This window comes from Helianthus annuus, chromosome 16, assembly GCF_002127325.2.
Source record: "Helianthus annuus cultivar XRQ/B chromosome 16, HanXRQr2.0-SUNRISE, whole genome shotgun sequence".
Classification (NCBI taxonomy): domain Eukaryota; kingdom Viridiplantae; phylum Streptophyta; class Magnoliopsida; order Asterales; family Asteraceae; genus Helianthus; species Helianthus annuus.
The window spans coordinates 194,868,105-194,879,745 of record NC_035448.2 but is presented as its reverse complement, the minus strand read 5'-3'; the positions used below and the strand labels follow the sequence as shown (position 1 = coordinate 194,879,745).

Genomic DNA, 11,641 nt, shown 5'->3' with positions numbered 1-11,641 from the left:
CACGAATTTGATCTACCACCCTGGTGACCAACATACTTTCCTTATTAAAATGGTTCAAAAACTCTTCTAATGTCTTTCCACCTCTTCACTTGTTGTTATGCACCTCGGTGATGTCTTTTGAGCAACGTTGTTGCTGGCAAAGTATCATTATCTTCCCATCCAGAACTACTTGGTCTGAAACTAGTGAAGTACCCGGTCGGACCCCGCCCCCAAAGTATTTGTGTGAGTGAAATGGTCCCTTAAAAGACTGAAACGGTGTGGATGTGACAAAGTTAGAGTAAGTTAATGTCACATGGACAAAAGGTCCTCCCGAGGAAGCATATGAAAAAGGTGCGGAAGATCCAGTTGTACCACCGAACAAATTAGTTCGGATGCTTCTCAATGCCTCATCTCTTTCTTGTTGGCTAATTTTCGGAGGAGCTCCGCGTTATGCTAGAGAAAAAGTTCGATGAAACTCTTGAGAAGTAGGGTATCCTGAGAATTGTGAATTGTGAATTGAACGGTTGTCTTACCTGCAGTATTGTGTTTGGAGGTGTAGAAGTATTCCTAGTGACTCTTGTGGATAGAGATGCCATTTTTCCCAAATACCCCTACTCGTACCATACGGTACATGTATTGGTACTCACTTTTATCGTTTTTGGTATTCAGTACCTTCGGTATTGGTACGGGTAAAAAGGGTACTAGTACCGAATTTTATATAGAACTTTAGAAGTTCTTTTTATATTATGTTTTATTTCGTATTATGGTATTTATATACTTGTATTGATTTTAACTATTTGGTACCTGTATCGTATTGGTACCTGTACCAATTTTACCTATCTGGTAGTTGTACTATATTTGTATTTGTGTTGGTTTTACCTATTTTAGTGTCGTACAAGTGCTAAAAAACTAAAATAAAACAAAGTGGTACCAAAGTGGGTACCATAATACCCGTGCCATACCAATATATTCGGTATGGTATTTGGTACCCAGTTTTGTTCAAATTCAGTACCGATATTTATGGTGCTGGTACGTGTACTGTACCAATCCCATTCCTCATTATGGAAAATGGCATTGTCTGTGGAAGTAGTGTTGGAAATTATATCTAAGATGTTAGATACAGGTGCCGCCATGGATGTTTCACAAAAGGAAATAAGATTTGCCGATGAGTAAGCACTGATGGTGCACTGAAAACACAAAAATCTACGCCAATAACGAAATTAGGATAGAGTTTTGAGTAAAGGATGATTTTGAGGATGAAAGTAGTGAAAACAGTTCAACGACCTGCAAAACAGTCGCCAATTAGTCTTCTCACAGAGAAAGTCTTTGTGACCTCTCTCCGACGTGAGAACAAATATTTGAAAGAATGAGAAGTATGGAGATAAAAATGTGGCTCAGTTTGTGAAAGCATGGTACCTGATATCTGGTGTTTGAAGAACTATTTATACCTTTAGGTTTTGATGATGTGGACTTGTAGTCCTGGCTGGACCTGTCGCTATATAAGCGGTTTTGGAGTAGGTCCCAGGTTAGTTAGGTGGGGGTGACCTAGTCGGATGCGAGGGGTGTGTTCGGCCCGTCTTTGTTTGGTTTGACCTATTGGAGTGTTACCTCTTCATAGGACATTAACAGCTTTTGCTCTAAGAAACCAAAACTTGGCGCATGTAGGATGAAGGGGATAGATCAATACGGCCCTACAAACCATGTAAATTTAGCTAAATATATGAAACTTGTATAAATATATGGAAACTAATAGCCAAAATATACGCAATTGAAAAACATCTGAAAAATCATAGCCTTTTAACTTCATCAAGTTACACGGGTCCAAAGGTTTCTAGTCCAGTTTGAAACCAACCGGAAACCAATAAACCTTATTTCTTAATTAGGACCGTGGGCCGCACTGGTAAGAATATTCGGTAATAACGGGTCCCAGGGTCGGTCAATTGGTTTTTATGGGTTCGACCCGTTTAATGTACTGCAACCCTAAATGTAACTTATAGTGTGTGATTCGAAATTTGTAACAAATAAAAAATACCTAACTTTTTATTAAACCATAAATATGTGATTAGAATTAACAATTAACCACATTGACTTCTTGTGTAAATATCTTTTATTGTTACAACGAAGAAATATGTCTTATATGTTTTTATGTGAGTTTGAGATTGAATTCGGGTTGTAAAAATCATAATGGCTAATATTGAAACACTAACAATAAACCAAGTTAAAATATGTATATGTATTATTTTGAATGAGTTTTTTTTTTTTTTTTTTTGTATGCTTTATTTAGCTTTTGTATTACTTTCCTTTGTTAATGGTCAAAGGTAAATGAATTGGCATTTTATGTATGTATGTACAATCACCGACAAACTACACTTTAGTCGCTTTTGAGGCGTTGTTAAAAGGAGATCATACCCACCACCTCTGCCTACGTTTTCAAACACCTTTAATTCATGACTTGTCAAAGTTTTGATAACGATTTCTCATTCACGTAAGACAAAGTTTATTTCTGTTATTAAACCGGCAGTATCTTTTTAGTAACTATATTACAATGGATGTTACTATTGAACTTGTAGCTTATCACTATGAAGTTGTAGTATCGAGGTGTGAAGTAGTTGAAAGTGATAGTCCTATAGTGAACATTTGGTGTAAATTTAAAAGAATAAAATAAATCTAAGAAATTAGAAATAATGAAAGATAGTCAAGTGAGTATTAGAGGTTGTTAAAATATATTGAAATTAATAACAAAACTTGTTAACTTTACCACTTTTGATTCATAAACTAACTATTTACTATACATAACTGATACAAGCGGTGAATGTATTTTATTTTAGAGATGTAAGACCAATCATATCGCACGAGATGACGGCATCCATCTTCTTTCCTCTCCTCTCCCCTCTTCACATGCGTGACGACATTTTTATAGTCTATCTTCTTGCCACGTCCACCTTGCCAATCTCTTTCTTCCATGTCTGTTCAAGGGCATTTAGGGGGTAGGGGCGCTCCACTAGTGATGGTTTTCCATCACTCACAACATCCAATCAAGTTCCGCCACGTCATCGAGCTTCATTCCATCACTAGAGATGGATTTTACTAGGGGTGCCCATCACTCACCACATGTGAAGGAGAGAAGGAAGCAGGAGTGAAGGAGAAGGAATGAGAGAAATCTTCAACGTGTGATCTTGGCAACGCGTTGTAAAGTTCATGCGTGGAAATGTTGGCCGGCGACGGTGTTTAACGTGCATCAACGCGTGAAGGTGTTATCACGGGGCGCCCCGACCCCCTTATAAGTTAAGTTGTTCCTACTTATAGATGGACCACTAAAACACGCCTATGAAGCAAACTGAATGATGGACACCTACTAAAGGTTGTCAAGTAGCTACAGAAGTGGATACCCATTGACCCCTTCAATATCATTACAAAGGACACTGCGTTACATTAGAATCATACCTTCATCACTTATAAATCTTTTTAATTTCTGCATAATTCTTTAATTTTACCCAATGTAAAAGAATTGATGTTAAAAAGAAATAACAAATCATCTTAATGTTGTATACACTATTGCTTCTTCATGCATTTATCCATAAATCTTCAATATGACCTGGGCAGCTGATGATCTGTCTACACAATGTTATTATACCTAAAAGCCTTTTAAACGGTTTTTGATATATGTGAAAACTGTTAGACTAGCCATCGTTCATGACGACTGTGGATCTTGCTATACTTCCGGCTCATGTGGCAGTACATGTTAATATGACCAAATATGATTGTAGACGCTAATGTTTGAGTAGGTTTTATAAGCCAAATATATATGTCCCACAAACAGATACTCGTGCAATGTGTGACATTGAAAATCACTAGTTAAGTTGAATAATGCTAAGCTTTCTGGTAATTAATTATTTGACTCGTTATATTTATTAAAACAAGTCCTTAAAAATAAAATAAAAAATTGTATGGAGATATGTTCTTTCGCTATGAAATAGATGCTAATTGTTTTCTTTTTAAATTTTAAATTTAAATACTACGTCATACAACATGAAGAAGGTTTTTGTTTTAAAAAAAAATATTGTTAATTGACGGAAAGAAACCCAAATGACTTGTCAAATAAGTGACAGGCTAAATTTGTTAATTGATCCAACAGTTTTTGCTTTTTTTTTTTTCAACTTTTTGTTGATAAAAATGTGAACTAAATTTACTAGGCTTCAGAATGAAATTACTAAGCCTTGATCACAAGTTAAAATATTAAACACATACCAATTTCAATCCTTCATATTAATTACACATTTTATTATCTATGTGAACTAGTAGAAGACATAGATATATGTATCGACTTTAACTCAACTATTCATATCGCATGCCATGATACTTTTATGATTTTAACACTTTTTTAATAGTATTCTATAGTTAATTAATATCATTATTACACGAGAATTTCTATACCTGTTCATATATTAGGTTTAAAAGATTCTTACTATGAACTTTGCATTCAAATTAGATCTTCTATAGTATGGTATTTTTAATGTTCACTTTTTATGATAATAAGGCTGAAGGATATGAGGGTCATGGTTGGAACATGATTCACTACGTAGAAATATGAATTGAAGGCTACACCGTCCTCCTCCTTGATTGATGATGGTTGGCGTTGATTGAACCACGATTACCATGACCCTCCCATTTAATGATTTTGAGACAAATATATATTAAAATAATAAAATGGCATAGTTGTTTGGGTCATGACCACACCCTTAGGGTAATGGTTTTGGATGGTGGATTAGAGGTGGGTGACATGCCGCCCATGTGGATGGACATGATGGCCATAAGGATCATAACCACACCCTTTAACCCAAGTACATACATCAACATAGATGTTAGACCATATTGAACTTAGTGTTGTTGAGGGTATCATGGTTGATCTAGAAGAGAGAAACCGGAATGGAGAAGAGAGACCCAGGCCCTTCGCTTGCAGGTGGGTAGGTAGGTGGGTAGGTGGGTCAAGATAGGTGAATGTAAGAGGGGAGAAGAGCGTGGGGACAACCTGTGAAGCTCTCTGACGTGGAGGAGAGAGGCCCCTGTCATTTGCTTGCTTACAACGTTAGACTGGGGGGTGTGGGCGTGGGTTTTGGGCGTTTTAGCCCTTTTGTCCGTTTAATGCCGGGTGCTCCACCCCGGGTTGGCGTTTTGGTCAGCGTTGCCCGCATGGCGTGGGGCCGGGGAGTGGGTGTTGAGTGACATGGCGGGCTGTGGTTGGCTAGTTCAATGTAGGTTTTTTTTTTAATTTTCTTTGTAGTTTTTAAAAAAATTCCACATGGCTGGCCACGCCCAGCTAAGCGACGCCCCACCACATCCCAGGTTTTTGAGTATTAGTTTGTGAATCCCATCATCGCCACGTGTCAAGCAATGCCCCCAACCCAAGCCCCTCCACAACCCATAGTCTAAGACCCTGTTTAGTGAATCAGAGCCTCTGACCGAATAAAAGCTTGAAATCCTCTGAATGGTTCAGCAACTCCACAAATCTGAATGGTTAAGAGCTTGAAATCCCCATTCAAATGTCAAATCAAACACCAAAACTTATGACCGAATCAGAGGTTGGCTCTGATCGACTGCATTCAAATTTCATTCAAATACAAACAAGCAGGGCCTTGGAGTAAGAACACATGTTTTGTTGATGAGTTAGCTACGTGGTTTTGAATTAAAAACTAAAAAAACAAAATATCGTTTACCAAATTGTAATAAACAACTTAGGGGGTACGGGGTGCCTTCGGGCAACCCCTTCGGTGAGTCGAAATCCCGATCGGGATTGTGCCGCCAACAAAGGCGGTGAAGAGAGAGAGGGTGGAAAACGGTGATGAGGTGCCGAAGGAGAGAGGGGAAAGGTGGTGGGGCCAGCCCACTTTCAACCAATCAATGCTTTCCCTTTTTTTTTTTTTTTTTTAAAAAAAAAACCCAATTCACCTAATAGGGGAGTGGCGCCATCAAATGGGGGTGTTAGGGGAGTTTAAGAGGGGAGTTGACGTGGCACACGGGGATTGGTTTGGCGTAAGAGAGGGCACTCACCTATTAGGTGTGCACCCCCTTCACCCTTATAATCCTCAAGCACAACACAAAACGTGCATTAAAATTAAAAAAAAATATATATATAATCATAAGGAATCTATCAAAGTTGTTACCGTCAAAGCTGTCAACGGGGATTTAGAATAAGAGAACCCATCTGTCTCTTTCTGAATGTAACTGTTCTGAATGTCCGGCCGTTGAATTCATGTCCCCCTCTTTCAAACCCTAATTTTCAACTTCCACTTCATTTACTCACAACTTCTGCTTCTGATCCATCTTCATAATCAATGAATCACACGCAAACTCCCTTTTCTTCTTCCGACGATGACGCCGGTACCATGACCACCGCACAACAGGTTCCTTATACTTTCAATTTCAACTTCTTGTTGTTTGATTTTGTTAATTTTGTTAATTTGATGAGTTAGTAGATATCTGTATTGATTTATGCATTGTAATAAGGTTTTGGATGTTGTGATCGGATGAAAATGATCAGTTTTAAAAGTATTCGATTACAAATGTTAAATAAATTTGCTAGTAATTTAATTGAAAAGCTTTTGTATAACATGATGTGATTGTTTATATATTATGTTTATCAATCTGATGGTGATTTGTGATTGTATAGTTTTTTTTTTTTTTTTTTTTTTTTTTTTTTTTTTTTTTTTTTTTTTTTTTTTTTTAACCTAGAGTGGATGAATAACTGAAATCTGTCAAGTGAATGGACTAATTTGTTCTGAATTTCTGATAATATATCACTATGAATTATTGAATTGATAGCATCGACGGTCTGAATTATCGGATGAAACTTTCTACTTCAATTTTGTTGCTGTTTGATTTTGATGATTTGATGCGTTAGTAGATACGTATGTATGGATGTATGCATCGTAAGTTTGTACTTTGTAACAAGCTTTGGAAGTTATGATTGTAATTTACGCTCGCTTTAATTGGTTAGTCGGATACAAACGGTCAGTTTTAAGAGTATCCAAGTGAAAATGTCGATCCGTTTGATTTTGTTGTTCTGGTTAAAATTGCTAGCAATTTCGATGACTCGAGCAAAGGAATTTTGTGGATGTTGACACGATTTAAAAGCTTTTCTTGACATGATATTTTTTATATAATAATGTTTGATCCGACGGTGATTTGTGATTGTGTATTTTTTTTAACCTAAGTGAATGAACTAATTTGTTCTCCTAATAATCACTATCAATTGACAGCATCTACGGCTTGAGAAATCTGAAAATACTACTGCATATGAAGATCATATGTGTTCTATACTTCTATTATGAAATTTTCACGCATTATATTTGATCTGATTGTCGTATGAAACTGAATTCTAGAGTGCAGGAAGTGGTAACTCGACATCACTAGGGCCAACTGTTGATGGTTCACGCCATTGGCGCGATGTTTTCTGGCTCGGAATATTTCTTTTGCATTTGGTCGTGGTAGGTCTTGCTCTTGGTGTACTCGGACTAAATAGGTTTAGGAAGAAAGACAGGCTTAACATAGATCAATACACCGAAAGGTTTCTCGAGAATCAAGCGGGTTTAACCGAGGACTACTGGCCATTATACGCAATTGCTGGTGCCATTAGTACAGTTATTGGTTGGATTTGGTTATTACTACTTGGTTCCCATTCAAATCAGATGATGAAAGTATCGGTTCATTTGTTAACCACTTACCTTGCGGTTCTTAGCGTTTTGTGTTTTTGGGGCAAATTTTTTTTCTGGGGTGTTGCTTTTGCTATTGGCTCTGGGTTGCAGTTCTTGTATATTATATCAGTCATAGACAGGTAAATACCTCATAAATTTGATTTTTGCCATTTTCGTGTTCCTGAGGTTTGGCCAGTTTTGCGACTTTCGTCCAAAGGTTTGTTTTTCCACATCTGGATCCAAAAGGTTTAATATCTTTCCATTTTCATCCGGCTTGTTAACTCCATCCATCTTCTCCGTTAAGTCAGGGTATATCCGTCTTTTTTCTTTTTTTGTTAACTTAAAGGGCAATTCGGTCTTTTTCAGAGGCATTCGATCTTTCTACATAAAGTGAAAAAGACCGAATTGCCCTTTAAGTTAGCAAAAAAGACGGAAATACCTCTGACTTAACGGAGAAAAATAGACCGAGTTAACGAGCCGGATGAAAATGGCAAGATTTCAGACCTTTTGGATCCAGGTGTGGAAAAACAAACCTTTGGACAAAAGTCGCAAAACTGGCCAAACCATAGGGACGCCGGACGAAAATGGCATTTCACTCTTTATAAAATGTTGATCATTTACTTGCATTTTTTATCTAGGCTCCCATTTACAATGTTGGTGCTGCAAAGATCTGTGAAGTTGGTGTGGAAGCTTCCGGAAGTGATGAGAGTAGCGTGTGCGTTTATGTTAGTCATGCTTATTTGGCTAGCATTATGGTCGTTTGGTGCAGCCGGTGTTGTGGCTTCAAGCATGGGTGATAGCGGAAGATGGTGGCTACTTGTGGTGAGGTGGCGAGTTTTGCTTATGATTCTATATTCATTTGGTAACAGTTATAAAATGTACTACTTATATGTAATGTTCTTTTTTTTTTTTAAAGAAATACTGTAAATTTACAATGCAGGTGTTCTCGGTGAGTTTATTTTGGACAGGGGCGGTTCTTTGTAACACCGTTCACGTTATAGTTTCCGGTATGGTGTTTCTTGTGCTTATTCACGGTGGTCGTGAGGCTGCAACAATGCCACGGAACCCACTGCTTCAATCTTTACGGTATGCTATAACAACTTCTTTTGGAAGCATTTGTTATGGTTCTCTTTTTACAGCTGCTATTCGAACACTACGGTGGGAGGTAATTAACTAAATTTAACTTTTTTTTAACAAATAACTCGTATGTCGCGAGTAAAACTTAATTTTTATTTCAGATCAGGGGATTCCGATCTAAAATCGGCAACAATGAATGCCTGCTTTGCTGTGTAGATTTCCTTTTTCATCTAGTGGAGACCCTTGTTCGTTTTTTTAACAAATATGCATATGTGCAGGTGCTTAAATTTTTTAAACATTATAATTGTACTATTTTTATAAGTAACTAAACTTTGTATTTTGTTAATGAGTTAATTACGTTTTTTGTCCCCGTGGTTTGTTGAAAATAACCATTACAGTCCATTAGTTTAAAAACTGCCAAAACAGTACCAGTACTTTCACTTTTGTAACAATTACAGTCCACCTTCGTTAACTCCATCCAATTTACCGTCCAGTTTTTGGTCAAAAGACGAAAATACCACTCATTTAAAAAACTCATTTGTTTATATATTGATTTTTAAATGAGGGGTATTTTAGTCTTTTCACCCAAAACTTACGGTAAATTGGATGGGGTTAACGATTGTTACAAAGTGAAAGTACTGGGGGTACCGTTTTGGCAATTTTTAAACTAATGGACTATAATGATTATTTTCAACAAACCACAGGGACGAAAAAGGTAATTAACTCTTTGTTTATTATATATAGATTGCAGTTTATGGGAAAAGCTTCAATCACTCAGCAAGAGATGCTTGGGAGTTGTTTCAATCGACTGGGGTGGAAGCACTCATTGGTTATGATTGTTCGGGTGCTGTTTTACTCATGGGTACCCTTTTGGGTGGGCTTATTACCGGAACATGTGCTGTAATTTTTACTAGAATCAAACATCCAGACAGAGAAATGATGATGGGGTCGACAGCCATCTTAATGGGCATGGTCTTGGTAATTATTGATCATATGCCTTTTTTTTGTATATTTGGGTAAATACCATATAAAAATCATTTCTTATTTTTCTTGAAAAAGTATCCTAACCTAATTTTTGCATATTAAAGTGACTTAAGTTGTCTAGAATGCACAAGTCATTATTTTTAACTAGGCCTGTAAACGAACACGAACAAAGGCATGTTCGTGCTCGTTCATTTAAGTTTAACCGAACATGAACATATAATTGAACAAGTTTTTTTTGTTCAGTAAGAAATTGGGAATGTTCGTGTGTGTTTATGTTCGTTCGTTAAAACCTAAATGAACTAATTGTACGGACATAAATGACCAAACATAAATAAAGTAGCTTTGTTGTATAAATTATTGATTAATTACGATAAATTCTATTGGAAAGCCCATTTTTATTACTAAAAAGTCCAATTATCAATTATTTCTAAATATGTAAGTAGGTAGAAAGCCCCTTTTATGTTTATGTTTATATTTACATAACCCGATGTATTTATTAAAATATAAATGAACATAAATGAAGATTAATGAACGAACGTAAACGAACATAAATGAACGCACAACACGAGTGTTCATGTTCATTCGTTTAATTAAATGAACAAAACTTATTGTTCATGTTTTAATAAACGAACTTCCGGCCGAACAAGTTCACGAACAGTTTATGAACGTTTGGTTCGTTTACAGGCCTAATTTTAATCTCTTTTAATTCCGCAAATAGGCATTCCAGACAAGTGGCGTAACTATACCAAAAATGGGTCGTGTACTTTGACATGTTTATGCACTTTAATATTCGAAAGTTAGATTAAGGAGCTTTTTCAAGAAAAATAAGAAATTATGTTGGTTTTTATATTATCCCTATTCCCTGTATATTTCATTATTTTGTAAGTGATGATTTTCTCCATGTGCTTACTGTAGTTATGTATTGAAAAATGATGGTGATTTTAGGTTGGATTGGCGATGGTGGTGGTGGAAAGTGCAGTTACGTCAATATACATATGTTATGCCGAAGATCCATTGTTAATACACAGGTGGGACCCAGAATTTTTTAATCAGATGTCGGAGACGTTACACCAACGGCTACAACATAGAAGCTCGAGAGTAAGGGAAGGGTTGAGTCAAAATCGACTTCCGGATCACATACAAGAAACAATAACGGTTTAATCATATTTCTTTTCGGTTTTCCGCAAATGAAATTCTTGTATAAGTTCACGACATGGTTTAGCTCGTTTTGTTTATCGGGGACTATCCAAGATGGGACCCGAAGACTCGGCTTTTCTAAAGTATTATCCATTCATCAATCATATGCATCAAGTTTTCATGGTAACCATTGAAAAAATCTGCTACTAAATCATATCCAGATCAAGATTTGACATTTTGACCTGTTGACAAATTTAATATTCCTAGTATATACCATTCATTATTCACCCATGAACCTTTTGTTCTGCTGATGAATCTATGCTGTCTCTGTTTTTATTCTTTCTTGATCTATGATGTCTTTTTCTCCTCGGTTTGCTTGCGGCTGCCACTCGGGGTATGAACACACCGGTTCCGGCTCCATTATTATTCGCCCACAAGCTCTCCATCCAACCAGGGACCACCAAGCTTCTTCCACCCTCCAACCACCCGGAAATCGATGCAGAACCGCCACTAACCGGTCTCCGTCCAAGCTCCGGTGCACCCTTTCTGGTCCTTGTGTGTGTTACATCGTCATCGTCCATGAGAAGCAATATCTGGCTTGTAAGTTGTGCGTAAAAAGCGGTGTCTTCGGCATCTTGTGTGTCTATATTCATGTTGGTGATGTTATATGAATTTAGTTCATAGATGTTGGCTGTGTTTAAATAGAGTATTTATAGGATGAAGAATGGAGGGTGGAAGTGAATGAATGTAGGTGAACTGGATCATGCTAAGCT

At 36.9% G+C, this 11,641-nt stretch overlaps 1 protein-coding gene across 1 annotated transcript; it reads left to right on the top strand.

Annotated features, from left to right (window-relative positions):
- Window positions 1–6,131: 6,131 nt before the first annotated feature.
- On the top strand, window positions 6,132–11,058 carry LOC110915152 (CTL-like protein DDB_G0274487). The gene is made up of 7 exons (XM_022159803.2): window positions 6,132–6,380; window positions 7,359–7,810; window positions 8,309–8,492; window positions 8,611–8,835; window positions 8,909–9,025; window positions 9,492–9,725; window positions 10,677–11,058. The coding sequence occupies exons 1-7, from the start codon at window positions 6,312–6,314 to the stop codon at window positions 10,890–10,892; spliced, it is 1,497 nt and encodes a 498-aa protein (XP_022015495.1). The 5' UTR covers window positions 6,132–6,311; the 3' UTR covers window positions 10,893–11,058.
- Window positions 11,059–11,641: the final 583 nt, after the last annotated feature.